The sequence below is a fragment of the Oncorhynchus clarkii genome, chromosome 1 (assembly GCF_045791955.1).
Source record: "Oncorhynchus clarkii lewisi isolate Uvic-CL-2024 chromosome 1, UVic_Ocla_1.0, whole genome shotgun sequence".
Lineage (NCBI taxonomy): Eukaryota > Metazoa > Chordata > Actinopteri > Salmoniformes > Salmonidae > Oncorhynchus > Oncorhynchus clarkii.
Window position 1 is genome coordinate 58,389,720 of NC_092147.1, and position 27,694 is coordinate 58,417,413.

The 27,694-nt window shown below is 42.8% G+C and overlaps 1 protein-coding gene across 3 annotated transcripts; it reads left to right on the top strand.

Annotated features, from left to right (window-relative positions):
* Window positions 1-5,009: 5,009 nt before the first annotated feature.
* Window positions 5,010-26,619, top strand: LOC139409215 (rho GTPase-activating protein 22-like). 3 transcript variants are annotated; one of them, XM_071154070.1, is made up of 11 exons: window positions 5,010-5,192; window positions 5,502-5,599; window positions 13,934-14,112; window positions 14,493-14,580; window positions 19,264-19,389; window positions 19,608-19,824; window positions 20,206-20,338; window positions 20,439-20,512; window positions 21,371-21,492; window positions 23,896-25,078; window positions 25,227-26,619. In XM_071154070.1, the coding sequence occupies exons 2-11, from the start codon at window positions 5,575-5,577 to the stop codon at window positions 25,441-25,443; spliced, it is 2,364 nt and encodes a 787-aa protein (XP_071010171.1). In that variant the 5' UTR covers window positions 5,010-5,192; window positions 5,502-5,574; the 3' UTR covers window positions 25,444-26,619. The 3 variants fall into 3 exon arrangements, with proteins under 3 accessions (XP_071010171.1, XP_071010179.1, XP_071010161.1); XM_071154078.1 differs by lacking the exon at window positions 5,010-5,192 and adding an exon at window positions 5,226-5,387; XM_071154060.1 differs by lacking the exons at window positions 5,010-5,192; window positions 5,502-5,599 and adding an exon at window positions 7,109-7,235.
* Window positions 26,620-27,694: the final 1,075 nt, after the last annotated feature.

Consider the following 27,694-nt stretch of genomic DNA (forward strand, 5'->3'; position numbering starts at 1 on the left):
AGGTGAACCTTCACCTCAGTCTGAGGTCATGAGAACTCTGGAGCAGGTTTTCATCAAGGATCTCTCTGTGCTTTGCTCTGTTCATCTTTGCCACAATCCTGACTAGTCTTCTATTCCCTGCCACTGAAAGACATCCACACAGCATGATTCTATCACCACCATGCTTCACCGTAGGGATGGTGCCAGGTAGCCTCCAGACATGACGCTTGGCATTCAGGCCTAACAGTTAAATATTGGTTTCATCAGACCGGAGAATCTTGTTTATCATGGTCTGAGTCTTTAGGTACCTTTTTGCAAACTCCAAGTGGGCTGTCAGGTGCCTTTCACTGAGGATTTGGCTTCCGTCTAGCCACTACCATAAAGGCCTGACTGGTGGAGTGCTGCAGAGATGGTTGTCCTTCTGGAAGGTTCTTCCATCTCCACAAAATAACTATTGAGCTCTGTCAGAACTTTTTTGGTACCCTTCCCCAGATCTGTGCCTTGATATATTCCTGTCTCAGAGCTCTACGGACAATTCCTTCGACCTCATGGCTTGGTTTTTGCTCAGACATGCACTGTCAACTGTGGGACCTTTTATATAAATGTGTGTGCCTTTCCAAATCATGTCCAATCAATTGAATTTACCTCAGGTGGACTCATCTCAAGGAGGATCAATGGAAACAGGATGCACCTGTGCTCAATTTCGAGTCTCTGTTATCAAATGTTATCAAAGGGTTCTTATGTAAATAAGGTATTTCTGTTTTGCATTTTTAATACATTTCCAAACATTTCTAAAAACCTGTTTTCGCTTTGTCATTATGGGGTATTGTGTGTAGATTGAGTATTTTTATTTATTTAATCAATTTTAGAATAAGGCTGTAACAAAAATGTGGAAAAAGTCAAGGGGTCTGAATACTTTCCGAAGGCACTGTATCTGAGCGGTTTAGCCATTTGTGTCACATGCAATATTATTGAATGTCCTCTGCATGGCCTGCTCTATATACAGAGTGTTTAAGATGGGAGAAAGCAGTCTGTACAGGTTGAGGAGGCCAGAAGACCTAACATGCATTCTACTCTCTCGCTCTCGCTCTCGCCTCTGTTCCTGGCATTCCATTCCATCTGGTCCTTTTCCATTAGCCAATCAAGTCATATAATGTTAATTATCTCTGTCTTATTGGTGAGCTGGTCTGGGTGAGTTTCCAGGATCAGAGGGGATTGTATGTGTCATGATGTGATTATTGTCTATGACTGCTGCCGGTGACCATAGCAACAGAATAAACAAACATTAACAAAGTGTGAAAAGTGAATATCTAGAACACCATAAGCGGAGGCTAGTGATTTAAAAAATGGAGGTGAATGAGAGACCCACGGTATAGATGCAGACCGCAACGGAAGTGATAATGCGTGTTTACAAAAAATAAATGATTTTAACCTAAAACATTTAATAAAGACATATATTATGGGCAATGAGATGGCTACTTAGTGTTAGGAAGATATCACAGCAGTGATTGAATGAGAGTATGAGTTGGGGTGTGTTCGGAGGCTTGACTTCAGTCCAGGACAGGGGTTGAGGTGTTCAGAGGCTTCAGTGCAGGACAGGCTCATCATGGATGGATGGTGTTGGAGAAGAGCTCAACTCTTCCACTGAGGGCAGGACAGGATTTGACTGGGAAGACATAACACAACACAGTTAGACAAAAAAAGCTAAGAATGAATTAGTCCAAGCAAAGATTTTTTTTAAATCCCATTGATGTGTAATAATGTGATGGTGTTTATCTGATTTTCTCTCATCACTGTATGTAGAGTCAATTGACAGGGCTACTCACAGTGCATGGAGATGAAACATTCAATGCACCAGTGGATGAGAGGGCACATGAGACATGGCTTCAGTTCATGTCAGGAGAGTGTTGACACTGGTAGTGGAGTGGAGAGGGCCATCATGGCTTAATCAGGGAACAGGAGGGGACTTAGCTGTAAATACAAATAGCAGATACATTGAGTTACACATGAATCACTGATTTGAAAATGTAATTCGCTCTCCATAAAGTAATTTACTCAGCTGCAAATAGAACTAGCGGTTACAGTCCATTACAGCAACGTCTTCATAATGGGCAAACACGTTTCTCCATTAAATTAAACTCAGACATCTGAGAATTCACAAAGTCAAACTGCGCATCTCGCCCTCTTGACGTATCAAGGTAGCCCAGAAACCTTCTAGAATAAAGCACTGATCATCCGCATACCTGATGAAAACTGACAACTGCGAGCTACAGCTGATGTCTGTGGTTAAATCCATTTGCCATGCGAAGAAATGAGCTGAGTCAACCTCTTAATCTCACTTTTAATGGATGATGCAATGAAAGCTATTAAATCATTCTGAATTGATTTCGACATTCCAGAGAAGACCTTAGGATCTTCCACATGCTCAGTAAGTAAAGCATTGTAAAGTGCAATTTCCTCTGCAAGCTCCTTGTAAGAGGAACTTCCCTTTCATCGTGCCCCCGAAAAGGCCAGAAATACAGTAGTGTCGATAAACTGCTTGAGAACATCCCCGTTTATTCTTACAGTACCTTCTCGTTGTGTTGCGCAGTTGGAATATGCAGACCTTTGTGCATTACATGATCGATGCAGTTTTTTCCCAGAAGCTTGAATCTGATCTGGGCAATAAAATAAACAACAAATAAATGCGCTACATTGTTGTAGGAAGTCATTCTGGCAGAGAAAACTGCACTCTGGTAGCTATCTAGCTTCTTGTTACTAAAGTTAGCAAAGCAAACTGAAATAAATAAACTCAACACAAAAATGAAGTTCTAAAACCAAAAAACAATATATATAATTTACCTAATTTGTTTCCTGTAATTTGAAGAAACTCATTTTAATCTAATAGTTTTTTGGGGATATTATCTCAGTCTCTAACTGTCCAACAATGTCACCGATTCACCAAGCTTCTCCACACATAGGACCCCCATGATGTTCTACAGCCCAACCCCAATACCCCACACTAGATTAATGATCTGTTCCTATGATTGGATGGACAACGTGTCCGTTCATACTGCAAAAGCATCGATTGGTTGGACATCCTCCGGAAATCGTCAAATTACCAAGTAGGTTTATGGAAGGGGGTGAGAAGTATGAGCCTCCTAGGTTTTGTATTGAAGTCAATGTAGCCGGAGGAGGACAGAAAATAGCTGTCCTCCGGCTACACCATGCTAGCCTAGAGGGTGCTGTTGAGACTACTGTAGGCCATTGCAAAACAGTGTGTTTTATTTAATATATTTAGTATAGTTTTATCTTAAAGGATAACCTTTTAATGTTTTATTTAAAGAAAAAAATACTTCTGAAATTCACTGATTAGGATGGTCCTCTCCTTCCTCGTCAAAGGATCCTTCACTGATAAGCATGCATACATGTATTTACATGCAACAGAAATGACTCATCCAAAAATAGATTTTTATTGGTAAACTTGACTCTGTTAACAGATAGTGTTAGCCAGCTAATTAGCTAGAGTGGGAAATTTATGAAGCTTTCAAGACAACTTGGAAATTTCCGACTTAGAAAGACGTTGTAGAAAAATGACCTCAGAGTTTCCCAATTGGAAAATATCAGAATCAACCACACTCTTGGCTGCATCTAGCTGATCTAGGGTGTAATCATTTGTCCAACAGTTGCAAACGAGAGTTTCTATTGGCCACATTCAGGTGTGCTTAGCCCAGTTTCGTTCCGTTTGCTTCCGTTCTAAGAAAAGTTTTTCAACAGAATCGGTGGAATGAATACACCCCTGATCAGACAGTTCACTTTCATAGCAGCAACGTTGTATTCCTTCTCACGTTTACGCTCTCTCCTCCTCTCACCTTTTCCCTTCGCTTGTGGACTTTAATGCACAACACATCAGCTGCCTGTAACCAGGCGAAAAAAATGTGGCAAAGCCAAACCATATGATAAATGTTGACAACTACACACAACCTACATCGTTGTCACTATATTAGCTAACGTAACGTCATACTAAACATACTGTAGCTATTAGAACTAATGCGTTAGTAAACCCGCTACAATCATGCAGTACAGTGTACAGTCACTAAGCAGTTTAGCAGTTACACAGGTGGGCCCCGGTGACAATAAATTAGTAAAACATTAGCTTACCTTGACTTAGAAGAGCTCCAGTTTTGGATAGTCATAGCCAGCTAACTAACATAGCATCCCTCTGTTTGAGCCCGGGTGTTTGAGTAGTCTAAATGTACCCAGAGGAGGACGGAAGCTAGTTGTCCTCCCCATACACCATTGTGCTACCCTACAGAGTGCAAAACATTGCAAAACGGTGTGTTTTATACATTGACATGCATATATTTAGTATAGTTTTATCTAAACTAAAATATAAATGTTTTAATATTTCAATATTTTTATTTGTATGACATTCACTGAGGAGGATGGTCCTCCTGTTCCTCCTATGAGGAACCTCCACTGATGCTGACGTATCACCATGCAGGCTACGTTTTCTATTGTGATTGGTCAACAATGACGGCACCTCTTGAAAATTAAAGCAGATTCCTATTTTCTCCGACTCAACTGAGCGACTACCAGCACCGCAGATCACTCCACCTCTCTTTCAGAACAGACGTAACTTTTATGTTTGCAGGTTTTGCAACCATGGGGTGGTCAACCTTCCTCCTGGAGAGCGATGGTATGTGCAAGCTTTTTTCCCGTCCTGGTTTAACACACCTGATTCAGCTCATCAAGATCCTGATGAGCAGCTGATTAGAATTAGGTGTAAGAGCAGGGTTGGACTTGGAACTAAATCCTGCACACCCAGTAACTCTCCCAGGAATATGGGGGTTTGCCATCCCTGGCACAGACGAAAATGGGAATGTAAATGCTACGACTGTCTGTATGGACTGTCTATTAATACCCAGAGGAACCAACATGTGTTTAGCCAGAGGGCTGCACATTCACTTCTCCATGCTGACTACCCACTTCCTGAGACAGAGAGAGAGAGGAAGCACATGATTCTGACCCCACACTATGTGAAGACCTGTGTCTGCATTTCGTACCACTGTCTCCGAGCTGTGTGTTTCTTTCTGTGTGTGTGGATGCCTATGTGTATGTAGGTCTGTGTGTGTGTGTGTGTGTGTGTGTGTATGTGTGTGTCTCCTATCTCCACAGTGAGCTATTGAGGACTGAAAGGCGTCTCTCTCTCTCTGTCTGAGATGACGTGGCAGGTAATAGTGTCTTCTATTTAGTAGCATCATCAGTCCTGAGCATAGCCTTCTATAGCTCCAGACTATCACTGCTCTGTTGTGCTGGTGTCAACTCTGGGTATAGAGCATTAGTGCTATCATTATCATCTGAATGCCTCTCACAATTATCAATTATATGACTGACCGACTGAGCATTCAGGCTGTTGAATACATCTTGTAAGTTGGAGTGAGGGTCATGGTGTGAGATAGTTGTTGACTTTCTGTTGTAGTTTTTCTCAGACTCTCTCACTGTGTGTGTGTTGACTCTGAATGTTTGTGTGTCCGGTTCAGCATTCCAGATAGTGGTACCGAGCAGTAGACAGATGGAGTAGTGTCTGTGATTAACCTTTCCAAGACTCTACCCATGGACAGACAGAGACGAGACTCAGGTAATGACCAGCTCAATGTTCTAACAACACCTGAGCTATGTTTGAATACCCATACTAACATACTGTATACTACATACTAATGAGTATATGTATTTTATTCCCCCTAGCAGAGCTGGTTAGGCTGTTTTTATGTTATTTGGAGCGTTGGTGACTGTAACTGTGCTGCTGGCAACTATTTTTAATTACCCTATTTGCCGACGTATATTCAATGGATGTTGAGCGTTTGTAAATTCGTCAGTTATTCTGCGCTCTGGCACACTCAGACACAAGTGCTCTGAAATCGGAGTAGAAGGCCAGAGCGACTTAACAATGACCATTGAGAACGCACAACAACTATACCACTTAGCTAAGGTAAGAATGACATATAATTAATATACTGGCAGTTCAATGTATTAGTAGCCAACTAACGTTAGGTAGCTAGCTAACATACCAGTACGTACTGCTGTAATGATATGCTACGAGGATAACGTAGCTAACAAATTGTCAGCCAACCTAACTGATTTGAAAAAGTCATTACTTTATTTACATTGCTGAAAATGTTCTTAACATTTGTCATAATTACTTAAAGCAAAGAAATTGTATCCGCTCTCGTCTTCAGCTGCATATTTTCTGCCATTTTCTTGAAATCTGAAAATGTTGTGAAGCCACGCCCATTTTCTGAAGAATTGTATTATTGGCCCTAAAAGCACAGAGTGTCCAGAGCTGGTATACTTCGTATTTTGGCGAATTTAGTACGACATCCTAGAACTCTTGGCATACTAACTCTATCCATACAATAACCAATACGCATACTACATACTCAATTTACATCACAAATAGTACGGTTAGTGCAGTTAGTATTAATATTTCGAAACACAGCTCTAGAGTGTTTGGTGTCCACAGAATTTGCTGTTCTAAAATGATACGGACAGCATTTGTAGTCTTTTCTGGGTGCAGAAGGCTAGTGAATGGTTTACCTGAAAACAAGAGTAGAATAGTTTTACATACCTGGCTAGTAACATGAAGTGGACTATGGCAAACTGTGATTATGTGTGTTTGTGCATGTGCTTGAGTGTGTGTGCACCCTTCTGTGTCTGTCTGAATAATGCAGCAGGAGTAATATTAGAACTGAGCATGTGCAGGAGATGTCTACCCCTCGCAAAACATCTAAATCCCTCTAAACATATACATCTCTCTCTCTTTCTCTCTCTCTCTCTCTCTCTCTCTCTCTCTCTCTCTTTATCTCTCTCTCTCTCTCTCTCTCTCTCTCTCTCTCTCTCTCTCTCTCTCTCTCTCTTTCTCTCTCTCTTTATCTCTCTCTCTCTCTCATTGGGCAGGGCTGTAAGTACACTGGGCTAGTGAGACAGAGAGAGAAGGGGAGAGAGAAAGGGGAAGGGAGAGAGAGTGTAATTGGAAAGGAGACAGAGAAAGAGAGGGAGGGTGGAAAGAGAGCCCGGAGGGTGCTTGCCCGGAAGGAGATTGAGTGGCAGTGAAGAAGAGAGATAGAGAAAGGGTGGTGCCTCAGGGAATAAGAAACAGGGTGAGGCAGCAGAGTGAGAGGAGAGAGCAGTGTGCGTGTGACTGGAGGGATCCAGACATGGGACTAGCGCTGCAATGACAACCATGCTTAGCCCTAAAAACAGACAGACACGCAGGGGTAAGAACAATCTTTCATCCTCTCATCCTCTCTTTCTCTCTGCAGCATCTCAGCAGTATGCCGGTCTTGCTGTCTCACGCTCTCTGCAACTGTTATAGCAACTGTGTCTCCATAATGTATGCAGCACACTTTATCTCTTAGTGTTTTGGCTGTGTGATAGTTTACTTCTGTATTTGGAGGATATGATTATTGCATCTCCTTGCATGTGATAAAGCCACTATCTGATGAGAGCTGTTCTCTCTTTTCCAGTCTCTGCTAGACTCAGTGAAGTTTATGGAATTGATAACAATTGATCACAATTGATCAAGTATTCAGAACCCTTGACCTTTTCCACATTTTGTTACGTTAAAGCCTTACTCTAAAATTGATGAAAAACAATTGTCATCAATCTACACACAAAACTCCATAATGACAAAGCAAAACAGGTTTTTAGCCACTCTTCAGAAAAAGGCACATGACAGCCCGCTTGGAGTTTCCTAAAAGGCACCTAAAGACTCTCAGACCAAGATAAACAAAATTCTCTGGTCTGATGAAGCCAAGGTTGAAATTCTTTGGCCTGAATGCCAATCATCACGCCTGGAGGAAACCTGGCACCATCTCTACAGTTTAGCATGGTGGTGGCAGCATCATGCTGTGGGGATGTTTTTCAGTGGCATGGATTGGAAGACTAGTCAGGATTGAGGGAAAGATGAACGGAGCAAAGTTCCTCTATGGACCTCAGACTGGGGGCGACGGTTCACCTTCCAACAGGACAACGACCCTAAGCACACAGCCAAGACAACGCAGGAGTGGCTTCGGGACAAGTCTCTGAATGTCCTTGAGTGGCCCAGCCAGAGCCTGGACTTGAACCCAAACGAACATATCTGGAGACACCTGAAAATAGCTGTGCAGCAATGCTCCCCATACAACCTGACAGAGCTTGAGAGCATCTGCAGAGAAGAATGGGAGAAATTCCTCATATACAGGTGTGCCGAGCTTGGTAGCGTCATACCCAAGAATACTTGATGCTGTAATCACTGCCAAAGGTGCTTTGTCATTATTGGGTATTTGGTGTAGATTGATGAGGGGGGGAAAACAATTGAATACAATTTATAATAAGGCTGTAACATTACAAAATGTGGAAAAAGTCAAGGGGTCTGAATACCTTGCGAAGACAATCGTCGAAGACGATCTACCACAGCGACCATGTTATTTTTGTGAAGCCTATTTGATTTTGAGTTCAGACATATAAAGTTTATATGTGAAAAATATTTCTAAGATCAATACTTTCAGTTTATCCAAATTAGGCAAGTAAGTTAAGAACAAATTCAATGACGTCCTAGGAACAGTAGGTTAACTGCCTGTTTAGAACAACAGATTTGTACCTTGTCAGGTCAGGGGTTTGACCTTGCAACCTTCCGGTTACTAGTCCAACGCTCTAACCACTAGGCTATCCTGCCACCCCAAACTTGCAAAACAAAAGACCACCTTATTGTTACAAATGATCGTGATATCATATCGTTCTACGAGGTAAGCCTACTTTGCAGTTAACATTTAATTTAGAAAGTTTCATGGGAAAGCCTTAAGAAATGATTGTTTCAGCATAACTAACTGGCTACACAAAGTGGTAGACACAGGCAATCCCATGTGTTACCTCTCAGAAAGTTGCAAAAAATTATGTCCAACAGAGCTTTTGCCATAGAATTGAATGTTCATGTCTCTACCATAAGCCGCCTCTAACGTTTTTTCAGAGAATTTGGCAGTCCATCCAACCGGCCTCACAACCGCATACCACGTGTAACCACGCCATCTCATGACCTCCACATCTCCACAGCTTCTTCACCTGCGAGATCATATGAGTGTGGGGAGGGAGGTGCTCAGGATTATTTCTGTCTGTAATGAAGCCCTTTTGTGGGGGAAAAGTAATTTTGATTGGCTGGGCCTGGCTCCCCAGTGAGAGGACCTGTTTCTTAAGTGGGTGGGTCCATGGCTGTGCCCATGCCCAGTCGTGGAATCCATAGATTAGGGCCTAATTTATTTATTTAAATTGACTGATTTCCTTCTATGAACTGTAACTCAGTAAAATCTTTGAAATTGTTGCATGTTGCATTTATATTTTTGTTCAGTTTACAAATCACGGATGCATTCTTTAAAGGTCCAATGCAGCCATTTTTATCTCAATATCAAATAATTGCTATTTAACATTTAAGTACCTTACTGTGATTGCTTTCAATTACAATACTAAAAAAGAAACCAAAATAGCTTCTTAGCAAAGAGCAATTTCTCAAGAAAGAATTTTGCTAGACTGTCTGGGAGGGGTCTGGCGAACCGGACACCCCTACAGCCTCCGCAAGGCGTGGGGCCCACGAGCTCTGGGGGCCAATGCTCCATTCATCATTGTCTATTTGTAAATATAAATCATTTTAACAGTAACCCTCCAAAAAGTGTTTTATAAACCTTTTTTAATTTCCATATGTACTAGGAAGCTAAGTGTTTGTTTCTTGGGCTTGAAGAATATGACTGATCAAAGTGCCTCAGACCTTGAAAAATAAATCATTGAACTGATTGAAAATAAGGGGATATTGTAGCCCTTGATTCTGATTCTCAGTTCCATTCCATTACACATACGAGTCATTGGACAAAGGCGTCTTCTGTATGGGGGAGTTTTATTAAGAGCTGCAATGCTCGGTCTAAACATTAACACGTATCGTTTGCAGTACGGTTTTGGAAACATATCAGCAAGAAATAATTTTAAAAAAGGTTCAATTGATACACACGGCCATATTTCCATGGTACATCGCTTGTTTGCAGAAAACAGACAGAAGACAGAGTGGACTACCTGTGCTAATTAGCTATATGTGTCTCCCAACACCTGTGTGTAAATAAAAGACTGACTCCAAAAATGTGTTGTCAGCTGCAACTGTGTTAAAACCAGTTAAAACAGTGTACAACAAGTGTGTATTTTACATTTGTGAAATTATTTTGACGTGATATGAAAGTAGAGTGATTGATGTTTCTAGAACAATACCACAATGGAGAATCGATTGACGTTTAGATGGAGTATTTGGCTGTTTTGGCTTCCAGAGCCAATTCACCCTTTAAACAGAACGTGTAATGAATGCCCTTGTGAAACTGGACTGAAAGGAGTGGTGCTTCAAATACAGCAGTTATGGAACCTCTTTAATTCAGCCTCTTGCATTCTCTTTAATTGCCAGCCTCAACAGGTTGCGGGAAGAGATTAACTGTAGGCTATTGGAAGCTCTGGGCAAAGGGTGGCTACTTTGAAGAATCTAAAATCTATTTAGATTTGTTTAACACTTTTTTTGGTTACTACATGATTCCATGTCTTATTTCATCGTTTTTATGTCTTCACTATTATTCTACAATGTAGAAAATAGTTTTAAAAAACTACAGAAAAACCTAAATAATTATGTAAAGACAAGATTAAATCAAGAATAGTCTGATGGGTGACAATATTACCCTTTCACTTTTACCCCTCCCCAGATCTGTACCTCGACACAATCCTGTCTCTGAGCTCTATGGACAGTTCATTCAACCTCATGGCTTGGTTTTTGCTCTGACATGCACTATCAACTGTGGGACCTTATATAGATAGGTGTGTGCCTTTCCAAATCAAGTCCAATCAATTGAATTTACCACAGGTGGACTTCAATCAAGTTGTAGAAACATCTTAAGGATGATCATTGTAAACAGGATGCACCTGAGCTCAATTTCGAGTCTCATAGCAAGGGGTCTGAATACTCATCACCAAACATACTGGCTCCAGGTCATCTACAAGACCCTGCTAGGTAAAGTCCCCCCTTATCTCAGCTCGCTGGTCATAGCAGCACCCACCTGTAGCACGCGCTCCAGCATGTATATATTTTTGGTCACCCCCAAAACGAATTCCTCCTTTGGCCGCCTCTCCTTCCAGTTCTCTGTTGCCAATGACTGGAACGAACTACAAAAATCTCTGAAACTGGAAACACTTATCTCCCTCACTAGCTTTAAGCACCAGCTGTCAGAGCAGCTCACAGATTACTGCACCTGTACATAGCCCATCTATAATTTAGCCCAAACAACTACCTCTTTCCCTACTGTATTTATTTATATATTTCTATCTCTACTTTGCACATTTCTTCCACTGCAAATCTACCATTCCAATGTTTTACTTGCTATATTGTATTTACTTCGCCACCATGGCCTTTTTTTGCCTTTACCTCCCTTATCTCACCTCACTTGCTCACATTGTATATAGACTTAGTTTTCTACTGTATTATTGACTGTATGTTTGTTTTACTCCATGTGTACCTCTGTGTCAGTGTGTGTCGAACTGCTTTGCTTTATCTTGGCCAGGTCGCAATTGTAAATGAGAACTTGTTCTCAACTGGTCTACCTGGTTAAATAAAGGTGAAATAAATAAATAAAATACTTAAGTAATACTTAAGTAAATAAGTAAAAAAATGTATACATTTGCTAAAATTTCTAAAAGTATGTTTTAATTTTATCACTATGAGGTCTTGTGTGTAGATTGATGAGGATTTGTATGTATTTAATCCATTTTAGAATAAGGCTGTAACGTAACAAAATGTGAAAAAATTCAAGGGGTCTGAATACTTTCCGAAGGCACTGCAGGTATGAAACACAGTTAAATCAAGTTTATGACTGCGCTGGTCCTTTAATATTATTTACATGTTGCCTTTGAATTGAATGAATCAGCACTCACTTTTTCAGAAACAACTGTACAGTGAAGCCTATCATTACAACAGTTATTATCTAGGTGATTTTCTTTCCAGGTTGCATAGCAAAATATCTAGGAAACAAAATGGTCGCACTTTAGAGCCCTGGTTACGGATATGCATACATATGCATCTTACAGTGTACAATTCCACACTAGGGAGTTATAGCTTAATGAAATATTTGGTTGCTTGGCCCTCTTATCTCAGGATATATTTCAATAGAAGACGGAGCTGATCATAGTGTACTGTACATATTACAATGTTGTATTTATTCCCAGTGATGAATTGTCGTTGTGGCTGTGTGACATGTCGGACTTACTTCTGCTGTATTTCACTGCTTACTACTACTGTAGGGGCTAAAAGTGTCCATCACGACAGCTGAGTGATAAACATAGTTTCTCTCACACGGTACTAATGGTACTAATCACTGACGCAGTAGACGGCTCCAGGCCTACAGGCAGGCAGACCTGCCCACAGCGTGACATACCTTCATGCATGACTGGATGGACATGGATGTGGAGGCAGCGAATCACAAGACTGAGACTAGATTGTATGGTGTACCACCACTTAACTCTTGCACTTGTCGTTCATCCACTCGCATTTGAAGAAGGTTTTTACTTGAGAAGATGGTGATCAGTGGTTATTTTACCAACCGAATGTGTTGCGCAGTACACGTAATCCATTGCGATCATGACTCTGCAAAATATAAGGGAGAGGTGGAGAGAGGGAGACAGAGCTCAGCCCTGAGCTGTCCTCAGCAGAAACAAGGGGTGCAATTAACAAGAAAAATATAATTGATTCTCCTCTCACTCTCTCTCTCAGCCTGACATAGAGGTTTATCCGATACACCAGTGTCTGATGTGTCATTTCTCTTTTTATCAGTCTGTTATGGTTGTTCTGAGCTGTTGGAGAGAGACACATAGGACCTCTACAGCATTTATATCTACTCGATTGGAGGGTTTTGTTTCAACCTTATTTCAACATACTTGATTCCTATAATCATCTGCCCCATTGGCTGTATCAGGTGTGTTAGAGCAGGGCTAGAGCAAAAGCCTGGACAGCCAGTAGCTCTCCAGGATGGTTTTCGATTACTGATAGACTGGTCCAGGTAGTAATGGATAAATCAGCATGTGCGGCTCAGACTCTGGGATCAGCCTGCTCTCATATTATAGGGACCTCAGTGTGTAACGGTTTTCAAGGTGAGAAGGAGAGTCGGACCAAAATGCAGCGTGTAGATTGCGATCCATGTTTATTCAACAAACGGCGAACGAACAAACAAATCTAAATACAAACACTACAAAATAATAAACGTAACGAAAACCAAAACAGCCTATACTAGTGTAAACTAACACAGAATAAGGACATCAAGACACTAAGGACAATCACCCACGACAAACTCAAAGAATATGGCTGCCTAAATATGGTTCCCAATCAGAGACAACGATAAACACCTGCCTCTGATTGAGAACCACTCCAGACAGCCATAGACTTTGCTAGATAACCCCACTAGCTACAATCCCAATACATACACACCAAAACCCCCAGACAAAACACACCACAATACAAAAACCCCATGCCACACCCTGGCCTGACCCAATACATGAAGAAAAACAAAAAAAACTTAGACCAGGGCGTGACACAGTGAATAGGGGTTAGGGATGCTCTAGCTGCGTGTGCCTTTGTACATGCATAGGTTATGTGTGTGTTAATCTCTGTGGAGAATGAACTAGGATCCAGGTGTGTTAGAGCAGGGCTCCAGCAGCTGAGGGTTGTCCATCCCTGATAATAGACTGGTCCAGTTGATAATGAATAAATCATTATGCACGGCTTAGACACTGGAATCAGACTGTTCTCATAGGGAACTCAGTGGAGAATGATTAAGGAGGGTGTGTGTGCGTGTGTTGCGTGCATTTGTATGTATATAGGTTATATGTGTTTGTGTTCATGTTTCTCTCCCCTCCCCCATCTATAACTCCCCAGCCCGCTCTAAGAGCATGGTGCTGGGCCGCTGCAGTTCTCCTCTAGGCCAGGAGATGACGTTGAAGGCCGGCTGGCTGAAGAGACAGAGGAGCATCATGAGGAACTGGCAGCTGCGGTGGTTCGTTCTCCACACTGAAGCACTGTACTTCTATAAGGACCAGGATGAGACTAAACCTCAGGTATACTACACTCTAGTTTAATGCACATATTCAGGACACTTTCAAGCCACTCGAAATATATCAAGACTAAAGGAGACGATGGAGTCTATAATGTTTCGTAACATTTTTGTAATGTTTTTCGTGCACAGCACGTCTTCCTTCCCTGTGCTCTAAGTGATTTCAAACAGAGAGTTAAGTAATGTTTCTGTTTGATTATAGCAAACCACACAATGCTCTACCTTTTAATACTGTGTTCTCGCCTTTCTTTGTCTCTCTGTTTCTGTCTCTCTCTGTTTCTGTCTCTCTCTGTTTCTGTCTCTCTCTGTTTCTGTCTCTCTCTCTCTCTCTCTCACACTCTCTCCCTCTCTCACACTCTCTCTTTCTCTCTCACACTCTCTCAGGGATGCATCATTCTCCAGGGCAGTCAGGTCAGTGAGCTGTCGGCCAATCAGGATGAAGCTGGTCGCCACCTGTTTGAGATTGGTCCAGGTAAGAAACCATGGAGACATCTAAGCCCTCCCTCTGATGATGCACTTCCTGGTTCAAATCAAATTGTATTCATCACATGCTTCGTAAACAGCAGGAGTAAATTAACAGTGAAATGTTTACTTACAGGCCCTTCCCAACAATGCAGAGAGAAAGAAAATAAAGAAACTGTAGAAAAGTAAAACACATAATAAAAGCAACAATAAATACATGAGTAATGACAACTTGGCTATATACACAGGCTATCAGTACTGAGTCGATGTGCAGGAGTATGAGGTAATCGAGGTAGATACAGTATGTACATAAAACTAGGAATAAAGTGACAGAAAATAGACAGTAGCAGCAGCGTATGTGATGAGTCAAAAAAGTGAGTGCAAAATGGGTCAAAGCAGATAGTCTTGGTAGCTACAGATGAAGTCGGAAGTTTACATACACCTCAGCCAAATAAGTTTAAACTCAGTTTTTCACAATTCCTGACATGTATGTAATCCTAGTAACAATTCCCTGTCTCAGGATAATAGCAGCGAGTGATTTATTTCAGCTTTTATTTCTTTCGTCACATTCCCAGTGGGTCAGAAGTTGACATACACTCAATTAGTATTTGGTAGCATTGCCTTTAAATTGTTTAACCTGGGTCAAACGCATCTGGGTAGCCTTCCACAAGCTTCCCACAATAAGTTAGGTGAATTTTGACCCATTCCTCCTGACATAGCTGCTGTAACTGTGTCAGGTCTGTAGACCTCCTTGCTCGCACACGCCTTTTCAGTTCTGCCCACAAATGTTCTATTGGATTGAGGTCAGGGCTTTGTGATGGCCACTCCAATACCTTGACTTTGTTGTGCTTCAGCCATTTTGCCACAACTTTGGAAGTATGCTTGGGGTCATTGTCCATTTGGAAGACCCATTTGCGACCAAGCTTTAACTTCTTGACTGATGTCTTGAGATGTTGCTTCAATATATCCACATAATTTTCCTCACTCATGATGCGATCTATAATGTGAAGTGTGCCAGTCCCTCCTGCAGCAAAGCACCACCACAAGATGATGCTGCCACCCCTGTGTTTCACGGTTGGGATGGTGTTCTTCGGCTTGCAAGCCTCCCCCTTTTTCCTCCAAACATAACGCTGGTCATTATGGCCAAACAGTTCTATTTTTGGTTCATCAGACCAGAGGACATTTCTCCAAAAAGTACGATCTTTGACCCCATGTGCAGTTGCAAACCGTAGTGTAACTTTTTTATGGTGGTTTTGGAGCAGTGGCTTCTTCCTTGCTGAGCGGCCTTTCAGGTTATGTCGATATAGGACTCGTTTTACTGTGGATATAAAAACGTTTGTACCTTTTTCCTCCAGCATCTTCACAGGGTTCTTTGCTGTTGTTCTGGGATTGATTTGCACTTTTGGCACCAAAGTACGTTCATCTCTAGGAGACAGAACGGGTTTCCTTCCTCAGTGGTATGATGGCTGCGTGGTCCCATGGTGTTTATACTTGCGTACTATTGTTTGTGCAGATGAACGTTGAATTGATCCCAAGGATGAACCAGACTTGTGGAGGTCTACAATTTTTCTTCTGAGTTGTTGGCTGATTTCTTTTGATTTTTCCATGATGTCAATCAAAGAGGGGTGAGTATGAAGGTAGGCCTTGAAATACATCCACATGTACACCTCCAATTGATTCAAATGATGTCAACTAGCCTATCAGAAGTTTCTAAAGCCATCATTTTCTGGAATTTTCCAAGCTGTTTAAAGTCACAGTCAACTTAGTGTATGTAAACTTCTCACCCACTGGAACTGTGATACCGTGATTAGATTAGATTTGTGTGTATTAGGTAAATGTTGTGGAATTGTTAGATTACATATTGCGTCACTGCCGGAACTAGAACTAGCAACTAGAACTAGAACTAGGTACTAGAACTGGAACTAGAACTAGGAACTAGAACTCGATATTGTTATTTTACTGCTGCTCTTTAATTACTTGTTACTTTAATCTCTTATTCTTTTCAGTATTTTTTAAAACTGCGTTGTTGGTTAGCGGCTTGTAAGTAAGCATGTTGTATTCAGTGCACTGTTGTATTTGGCGCATGTGACTAATAAAATTTTATTTGATTTTAGAAGCACAAGCATTTCGCTACACTCGCAATATCATCTGCTAACCATGTGTATGTGACCAATCACATTTGATTTGAGCAAGTTGGTTGGTTAGCTAGTTTCTCTATGAAAAACTATAGAGCTTACATTTTTACCGTCGGCCATTGTCCCTAATGCTACTTCACCACTAACCCGTTTTTCAGGGGAAACGGAACATTGGTTGAAAATACTGTACCCCTGAAAACCGGATGTTAGTGTTTTCTGGCGACTCATAGGCTACTTCATTACTTCAAAATCCGAATCGAGATCGATCAAGCTGTGATCGGTCCAGAAACCTGATGAATTGCGTTTCAGTAGAATGCTACAGGCTCTGTTCATTACCTCGAATTTAAGTGAACGATTGCAGTTGCGATATTGTTTGGTGTGAGATTGTGAAATCCATGTGGGGATGCAATGTATTTGTGAGAACGCCGTAACTTCTGAGTCTTGACGCTTAGCAAGTATCTGCAAAACAAAACAAAAATCTCTGTTCTAGAATTCACATTTTGCGTGTTGCAATAATGTTCTGATCACTCAAAGTGACACTTGCAAGTGCAACTCAACTTTAATTTGCGTGACCCCTGCTGCCTGCCCGCTCGTGGGACCCGTCCTCTGCTCGCTCGACCACATTCTGCGCTCTCGACTGGCCTTTATGCTTGTGGAACCCATCCTCTGCGCTCTCGACTCAGTGTTTGCATGCTCAATTATGTCTGATCTAGCTCGACAGCTCCATCTCGCACGTGCCCGACTCCAGAGATCCATTTGACACCATACATATAGACAGACAGGACTGACCATGCCCTGTAGTATCTAGGGGCTCCCGAGTGGTGCAGCGGTCTAAGGCACTGCATCTCAGTGCTAGAGGCTTCGCTGCAAACCCTGGTTCGATTCCGGGCTGTATCACAACAGGCCATGATTGGGAGTTCCATAGGGCGGCACACAATTGTCCCAATTGTCCCGGGTTAGGGGAGACAGGGGTAGGCCATCATTGAAAATAAGAATTTGTTCTTAACTGACTTGCCTAGTTAAATAAAAATATATATAATAATAATAATAGATGGATATTAGGAGCAGAACATCTTATATTTTTGTAATTTAGCAGACACTCTTATCCAGAGCGACTTACAGTTAGTGCATTCATCTTAAGATAGCTAGGTGGGACAACCCCATATCACAGTATAGAAAGTAAATTTTTCAGTAGTCAGAGCTAGTGCTGGTTGTTTTTTTTTTTGGGGGGGGGGGGGGGGGGGGGGTCGTGGTGAAGAGGAGATTGGGTGGCAGAGAACAGAATGCTCGGGTTGGGGTATAGGGTTTGACCATAGCCTGAAGGTAGGGAGGGACAGTTCCTCTTGCTGTTCCGTAGGTATGCACCATGGTCTTGTGGATGCAAGCTGCTACTGGAAGCCATTGGGACTTGGAAAGGTTGAAAACCAGGCGGGCTGCAGCGTTCTGGATAGGTTGCAGAGGTCTGATGACACAAGCGGGAAGCCCAGCTAACAGCGACTTGCAGTAGTCCATACGGGAGAGAACAAGTGCCTGGATTAGGACCTGCGCCGCTTCCTGTGTGAGGTAGTGTCGTACTCTACGGATGTTGTAGAGCATGAACCTGCAGGAGCGAGTCACTGCTTTGATGTTTGCAGAGAACGACAGGGTTTTGTCCAGGGTCACGCCAAGGTTATTTGCACTCTGGGAGGGCGACACTGTGGAGAGGTCTTTAAGTGGCAGGCCTTCCCCAGGAGGAAGAGCAGTTCCGTCTTGTCGAGGTTGAGCTTGAGGTGGTGGGCTGACATCCAAGTTGAGATATCTGCCAGGCATGCAGAGATGCATGTCACCACCTGGGTGTCAGAAGGGGGGAAGGAGAAAAGTAGTTGAGTGTCATCCGCATAGCAATGATTGGAGACACCATGTGAGGATATGACGGAGCCGAGTGACTTGATGTATAGAGAGAAGAGGCCTAAGAACCGAGCCCTGGGGGACACCAGTAGAGAGAGTATGTGGTGCAGACACAGGTCCTCTCCACGTCACCTGGTAGGCGCGGCCTGCCAGGTAGGATGCAATCCAAGAGTGTGCAGAGCCTGAGACACCCATCCCTGAGAGGGTGGAGGGGAGGATCTGATGGTTCACAGTGTCACTGGCATAGTTGCACCACCAACATCTAGTGGTCTACTCAGAAAAATACAAAGATTGGCACCACTGTTAAAGGCTCTTTGTATGGCACATAAGCACAGAGCATTGCATGATGAAAATGACAATACCAATGACAACGTACTATGTAGATGGCATCAGTGCTAAAGACAAGCACAGTGCTCATGAAGACATCAACAGTGCACTCTGCATATAGTTACCAATGACAATGTACTAAGCAACCAAAATCAATTAATCAATTTCCACCTGCCATACTTGATGCTAGTGGTTCATGCATTGTTTTTAAATTCCCTCAGAGACTGAAGAGTAAGTGTTGAAATGTACACTGTTGGCGTCATATCAGTTGCTCACACAGGGTGTGTGTGTGTGTGTGTGTGTGTGTGTGTGTGTGTGTGTGTGTGTGTGTGTGTGTTTTGCAGGAGGCAGTGGAGAGAAGGATCGTTCAGGTCTGAGCGAGTCTTTCCTGTTGATGGCTAAGTCTCAGAGTGACATGGAGGAATGGGTCAGAGCCATTCGAAGAGCTATATGGGCCCCGCTAGGAGGAGGTAACACACACATGCACACACAAACACACACATGCTCATACACATACTCAAACACAAATACACACACAGACACACGCACGCACGCACACACACACACACACACACACACACACACACACACACACACACACACACACACACAAACATGTAAAGTCCTGTAAGAGCAAGTTGATTGTGTGTGTGTGTGTGTTCTTGGAATCTGGGTGTCATTGCTCTAGGTATTTTTGGGCAGCATTTAGAGGAGACAATGCAGTGTGAGAGTGGGTGTGGCAGCAGCAGCAAGCCTCTGGTGCCTCTGCTGGTGCAGCAGTGTGTGTGTTTTATACACCAGCACGGCCTAACGGAGGAGGGGCTGTTCAGAATGCCTGGACAGACCAATCACGTACGAGAGCTGCAGGACGCCTTTAACTGCGGGGAGAAACCACTGTTTGGCAGGTAGTACTTTCCCTTTACATCAACTTTTCCTTCACAGGTAACACAGCATAACACAACGTAAAACACAACTTATTGGGGGGCTCCCGAGCGGCGCAGGGGTCCAAGGCACTGGATCTCAGTGCTAGCGGCGTCACTACAGATCCTGGTTCAATTCCAGGCTGTATCACAACTGGCCATGATTGGGGGTCCCAAAGAGCTGCGCACAATTGGCCCAGTGTCGTCCGGGTTAGGGTTTGGCTGGGGTAGGCAGTCATTGTAAATAAGAATTTGTCCTTAACTGACTTGCCTAGTTAAATAAAGGTTCAAAAGAAAATTAAAAACACAACACAAACAGGTAGATGAGCTCTATTGTAAATCTGTCATAATTCTTATGTTTAACAGTAACACAGATGTCCACACGGTGGCGTCCCTGCTGAAGCTGTACCTCAGGGAGCTGCCAGAGCCTGTGGTGCCTTTCAACAAATACACAGAATTCCTCTCCACCGTTCAGCTCCTGGCCAAGGACCAGGAGGAGGTGTGTGTGTGTGTGCGCGCACATGTGCCCCTTTTCAAAGTAGTAATGCTCTCATTAAAATCCTAATGAATAATGATATTGGGACTTTGTCTTTTTGAAGGGGATCCTTGAGCTGGGCAGGCAGTTGAAGAGTCTTCCTCAGGTCAACTACAACCTCCTCAGATACGTCTGCAGGTAAAAATATGCTCTACTAGATGGTTGAGTTGCCCATTAAAGGAATGCTATTAAGTCAAAGCTAGTGATAATGGGCAATAAAGACATATTTTTATGGGATTTTTTTTGTCTGTGCAAATATAATACATAAAAAAATCCATATCATTATTTACTGTCTGCCTGTTATCTTCAATATGCTTCATAATATCATTCCGTACATGTCATTAAACTGTAAATGCATACATTTACATGCATTTGAATTTTCAGATTTTGACACACAAATGTAGCATATTTTATTAACATTAACATTTCATATAACTAAGCTTATCTTCCATTATAAGTCAATTAAGCAGACATAATGTAAAAAATAATATATATATATTATTTAAAAAGTAATATGCAAATTCCAATACAGTTTACTCTAATTGGGCAGCTCAACCTACTGGTTGAGATGTTTGCCCTGTGTTATCTATCAAAGTTTAAGTAATGTAAACACAAATGATTCATTTATATAAATACACATATTTTGCAGAACAATCATTTTGCAGATTTTTTCTTCTTGGTGTGCCAGTTAAAGTGTTAACACTTGAAATAGATGTTTAATGGCATCAACAGGCCGCTGAGACAGTAGAACGAGGCAGATCACACAGACTGTGGCAACAGCATGACTCACCACCACTTCTCATACTGTATCTGTCTCAGTATGAATCCAACTGAACATACGAGAGTTGAGATTTTCAGACAATCTTGGAGGAAATAAAAATGTTGCTTCGGGGGGCTATTTATATTTCTCCTCGGTTTAATTCTTACCAGCCTTTACATGTGCATGCATATATGCGTGTGTGCTTGCATGTGTGCATGTGTGTGTGTGCACTATAGATTCCTAGATGAGGTCCAGTCCCACTCAAGTCAAAACAAGATGAGTGTTCAGAACCTGGCCACTGTCTTCGGGCCCAACATCTTCCGACCCAAGATGGAAGACCCACAAATCATGATGGAGGGTAGATACCAGCACATGTTTCTCTGTGATGACACGTGCCATGAGCAAACTAACCATAACATTTTACATAGAGGGGATTTGCTCAAGTTTAAACTTTTATTTTACAATATCAGTGAGAAGGAGGCATTGTTTAAAGTGTTTAAAGCCAATATATTTCATGTATTTCTCAGCTAAACAGCAGCACTGCTACTTTTTTGCTATAATCTGTGGGATTAGGCTGGAGTAAGCATTTTCATTGTCTGGTGTTAGGTTCTGAACAAACTGAGTAAAAACTCAAACGGACAACTAGGAAAAGCTGAAACCAAGTTTATTCATTCACTGCGTCAAACAGCTATATGTGCTTGTTTACACAAGCACATATATTTATACCCTGCTACTAGGAATATTCAACTCCTTGCACATCTCGACAGCCAATAAATACTTTGTTGCTAGTCAGGAACTTAACTGGTTCCTCTCAATGGTGTAGTCATGGCCCTGCCTCATGCTAGAACCTTCGTGGGCATGGAAATATATGCATGTGGGATAGGACTATTCCTTCTCACTTCATCTGACCTGACCTCGGGCCGAATTCCTTGCTCCTCCCTAATCCACGGCTGTCCTAATTGATCAGTGACTGAAACCCTTTGCCTCCCTCCTTAGGAGCCATGAGATTGAACAATATCATGTTTTGACAGAATGTAAACTTTCTGCACTCCGCCCTCCTCACTCAGTTACTTTCCATACACCTAGATCTTATCCCACCTCCATTGACCCCAACATATACAGTGGGGCAAAAAAGTATTTAGTCAGCCACCAATTGTGCAAGTTCTCTCACTTAAAAAAATGAGAGAGGCCTGTAATTTTCATCATAGGTACACTTCAACTATGACAGACAAAATGAGGGGAAAAAAATCAGAAAAACACATTGTAGGATTTTTAATGAATTTATTTGCAAATTATGGTGGAAAATAAGTATTTGGTCACCTACAAACAAGCAAGATTTCTGGCTCTCACAGACCTGTAACTTCTTCTTTAAAAGGCTCCTCTGTCCTCCACTCGTTACATGTATTAATGGCAACTGTTTGAACTTGTTATCAGTATAAAAGACACCTGTCCACAACCTCAGTCACACTCCAAACTCCACTATGCCCAAGACCAAAGAGCTGTCAAAGGGCACCAGAAACAAAATTGTAGACCTGCACCAGGCTGGGAAGACTGAATCTGCAATAGGTAAGCAGCTTGGTTTGAAGAAATGAACTGTGGGAGCAATTATTAGGAAATGGAAGACATACAAGACCACTGATAATCTCCCTCAATCTGGGTCTCCACGCAAGATCTCACCCCGTGGGGTCAAAATGATCACAAGAACGGTGAGCAAAAATCCCAGAACCACACGGGGGGACCTAGTGAATGACCTGCAGAGAGCTGGGACCAAAGTAACAAAGCCTACCATCAGTAACACACTACGCCGCCAAGGACTCAAATCCTGCATTGCCAGACGTGTCCCCCTGCTTAAACCAGTACATGTCCAGGCCCGTCTGAAGTTTGCTAGAGAGCATTTGGATGATCCAGAAGAAGATTGGGAGAATGTCATATGGTCAGATGAAACCAAAATATAACTTTTTGTTAAAAACTCAACTCATCATGTTTGGAGGACAAAGAATGCTGAGTTGCATCCAAAGAACACCATACCTACTGTGAAGCATGGGGGTGGAACATCATGCTTTGGGGCTGTTTTTCTGCAAAGGGACCAGGATGACTGATCCGTGTAAAGGAAAGAATTAATGGGGCCATGTATCGTGAGATTTTGAGTGAAAACCTCCTTCCATCAGCAAGGGCATTGAAGATGAAACGTGGCTGGGTCTTTCAGCATGACAATGATCCCAAAAACACCGCCCGGGCAACGAAGGAGTGGCTTCGTAAGAAGCATTTCAAGGTCCTGGAGTGGCCTAGCCAGTCTCCAGATCTCAACCCCATAGGAAATCTTTGGAGGGAGTTGAAAGTCCGTGTTGCCCAGCAACATCCCCAAAACATCACTGCTCTAGAGGAGATCTGCATGGAGGAATGGGCCAAAATACCAATTGACCAAATACTTATTTTCCACCATAATTTGCAAATAAATTCATTAAAAATCCTACAGTGTGATTTTCTGGATTTTTTTTCTCATTTTGTCTGTCATAGTTGAAGTGTACCTATGATGAAAATTACAGGCCTCTCTCATCTTTTTAAGTGGGAGAACTTGCACAATTGGTGACTGACTAAATACTTTTTTTGCCCCACTGTACATTCCTTATACATGTAAAGTAATCAATAAGTTCTAGTATGGAAACATGATCAAATATATATTTCAAGCTAGAATCCCACACTGGAAAAGGGGTACATACAATCCTCTAACTAACGATTAGCTTTTTATTGCATCCTGCAGGTAGTTCCCAGGTGCAGCACCTGATGACTGTACTGATCAGTGAACACTCTCGTCTGTACCAGGGGCAGGCAGAGACTCACAGGGAGGACCAATCTGCCCCTTCTCCAACTCCCTATCCCCGGGTCCCCCCGATTCAGCGCTGCAGGGTGGAATGGCTCTCACAGGAGGACATCCTGCCCCCCAACCCCTCCAAGGACTATACATCCCTGGAACAGACCCCTAACACCCCAAGTCAAGAACCACTTCAACCTCTCCCGACCTCCGCAGTGTCCTCTCTTGACACTGACCGCCCTGGATCAACCCCCAAGGAAAGAACAGAGGGAGATTCTGAGGGAATGAATGGTGGAAGAACAGAAGAAAAGACGGAGAGAAAGAGTGAAGGAAAGAGCGGAATAAAACTCTCGGGTGGTAGTGGCGCAGACCTCGGCCCCAGTAAACAGTCCAAAAGCCAGTCTTCATGGAGGTCCTCTTTGAAGGGTAGGTCCGGGTCAGGGGGGGTAAGGGGGAAGTTGGGGGGGTCAGCAGTTGATGTGTCGACAGTCACCGGAGGCCACTGGCTGATGAATGGCCTGACGTCCTTCCGGAGTCACCGACGGACCGCTTCGACTGGCGAACGACTCAAAGAGTCCTCGCTTTGCCTGAAAGAGACACATATAGATTCTCTGCTAGACTCATATACTGAGTCCTCTTTGTCACTAAAAGACTCCCAAAGAAGCATGCTAAAAGACTCATCTCCTTTACATATAGACTCCTCCTGTTCTACTATAGTCTCCTCCTGTCCCAATATAAAGCCCTCCCAATCTGTCAGAAACTCCCCCCATTCCAACAGGCTCTCGACCTATGACAATGTTAATGTCACTCCCTGCAGTCTGAGCTTGCCCATTGGCAGCCCCTCCCCCTGGACCTCTTGTGAGATCCCATTGGCTGAATCTACAGGAAGTGAGCACGGGACACTGATTTCTGGTTTAGGGTCAGGGCAGTCTGTGGCAGGGCCCTCGATACCTGGGGACAGTAGCTCTCCTCTAGAGCTGTGTGTGAGCAGCGCTGACTGGAATGAGGGTGACCCTGGGGATGACATCACAGGTCAGAGGTCAGGGGTCAATGAGGGTCTGTTCAGCCTGGTGACGGAGTTGAAGGAGGAGCTGAGGAGACAGAGGATCAGCTATGAGATACGCATACACAAGTAAGAACTAGCTTGGGTTCTTGTTGATATGGCAATGTTATGTTGTGGTGTTTGTGTATATGTGAGTGTGTGCACATACATGCATGTGTGCACATCCACGCGTGTGTGTCTGCTGTACTCTCAAACCTCTCTCTCTTGATGTTCTCAGGTTAGAGGATTCGTGTTCAGATCTTCGTCTCCAGTCTGGTCGTTTAGAAGAGGATCTAGGTCAGGAGAAGAAGAGGTTATTCATGTTGGAGATCCAACTGGGGAACTCAGAACGCGCAAGGCAAGATGCTGAGACTCGGAATGTTCTCCTGCAGAAAGAGATGGAAGAGTTATTTGCTACACTGGGGAACCTGACCACTGGCACAGATACCAGCTAGACCTGAGCAGGCAGCATTAGCCCACTGAGCAAAAGCCTACAAACTGGGCACAAACTGAATGACTCACTGTTGTTTCAACATAATATGTCAACGTATAGCGACATGGAATTTATGTGGAAAATGCATTCGATTTGAAAAAAGTAATGAACGTAAAATGTTGTTTTGAGGGTGATATTTCAAACACGGGATTATGTCATCCTGGTAACCAAATTTCAACATAGACAAACCTTGTATCAAATATGTTGAACTTGTACCTTTAAGAAAACATCAGATCTTCAACCTTATATCCACGATAAAAAAAATAACTATAGGCTGGGCAGCACCTCCTACTGGATAATGTATCTATAGCTACCCTTTGGTCTCCCATCCAGGGTTTTAACCAAGCCTAGCCCTGCGGAACTATGATATTTGTCACTGACTATCACCAATGTTCTATTGCGAGAATGATTGTTAAGAGATCTCCACTTATTCCACAAACTGGAATTAAAGCCAGACTAAAAGCAGAAGACACATCTCCTTCAAATGTTGATATTTGGTTGTGTTGACAACCAAACACAATTCAATGTCACTTTTGAAATACTATAAATAGCCTATAAACTTGTCGACAAATTGTATGTTGGATTCACTTCTCTAACTCAACCAAAAACAAAAGTTAAAGAATAGGATTAAGCCAGTGGCTCAGATGCAAATATCCAAGAAGTAGATACATCTCCTAACACAATTCAATATGGGCCCGATTCAGACGTAGGAAAGGCGTATATTTCCTACGCACGCCTTTCCTACACACTTCTCAGTAGTTCCTATTCAGACTTACCTTATGCAGGTGCGTAAAGGGCTTTGAAGGTGTGGTTCCCTTGCACACTCAGAATAAATGTAATTTGACTGCTGAAAACCTTCCCACTTGCTAGCCATCATATTTTCTTGTGGAGTTTTCAATGAATAGGGTTTTCAGTACATTACCCCTTTAAATTAGGTGTACCTTTTAATTTGAATTTTCTCAACAGACTCACTAGAATATACAGTGCCTTCGGAAAGTATTCAGAGCCCTTGACTTTTTCCACATTTTGTTACATTTTGTTACAAGTTACAGCCTTGTTCTAAAATTGATTACATTGTTTTTTCCCCTCATCAGTCTACACACAATATCCCATAATGACAATGCAAAAAAAAAAAAAATGCAAATTTACATAAGTATTCAGACCCTTTACTTAGTACTTTGTTGAAGCACCTTTTGCAGCGATTACAGCATCAATTATTCTTGGGTATGACGCTACAAACTTGGCACACCTGTATTTGGGGAGATTCTCCCATTCTTCTCTGCAGATCCTCTCAAGCCCTGTCAGGTTGGATGGGGAGAGTCACTGCACAGCTATTTTCAGGCCTCTCCAGAGATCGGGTTCAAGTCCGGGCTCTGGCTGGGCCACTCAGGGACATTCAGAGACTTGTCCCGAAGACCCTCCTGTATTGTCTTGAATATGTGCTTAGGCTCTGAGGTCCTGAGCTCTCTGGAGCAGGTTTTCATCAAGGATCTCTCTGTACTTTGCTCTGTTCATCTTTGCCTCGATCCTGACTAGTCTCCGAGACACTGCCGCTGAAAAATATCCCCACAGCATGCTGCCACCCCCATGCTTCACCGTAGGCCAGGTTTCCTCCAGATGTGATGCTTGGCATTCAGGCCAAAGAGTTCAATCTTGGTTTCATCAGACCAGAGAATCTTGTTTATCTTGGTCTGGCTGTCTTTAGGTGCCTTTTGGCAAACTCCAAGCGGGCTGTCATGTGCCTTTTAATGAGGAGTGGCTACCATCTGGCCACTCTACCATAAAGGCCTGATTGGTGGAGTGCTGTAGAGATGGTTGTCCTTATGGAAGATTCTCCCATCTCCACAGAAAAACTCTAGAGCTCTGTCAGAGTGAACATCGCGTTCTTGTTCACCTCCTTGACCAAGGCCCTTCTCCCCCGATTGCTCAGTTTGGCCGTGCGGCCAGCTCTAGGAAGAGTCTTGGTGTTTCCAAACTTCTTCCATTTAAGGATAATGGAGGCCACTGTGTTCTTGGGTACCTTCAATGCTGCAGACATTTTTTTGTACCCTTCCCCAGATCTGTGCCTCGACACAATCCTGTCTCTGAGCTCTACAGACAATTCCTTCAACCTCATGGCTTGGTTTTTGCTCTGACATGCACTGTCAACTGTGGGACTGTATATAGACAGGTGTGTGCCTTTCCAAATCATGTCCAATCAGTTGAATTTACCA

Coding starts and splice junctions, on each gene's coding strand:
- LOC139409215 (XM_071154060.1), top strand. CDS start 7,193: ATGACAACCATGCTTAGCCCTAAAAACAGACAGACACGCAGGG. Junction 7,236..13,933: donor AAACAGACAGACACGCAGGG/GTAAGAACAATC, acceptor ATAACTCCCCAG/CCCGCTCTAAGAGCATGGTG. Junction 14,581..19,263: donor CCTGTTTGAGATTGGTCCAG/GTAAGAAACCAT, acceptor TGTGTTTTGCAG/GAGGCAGTGGAGAGAAGGAT.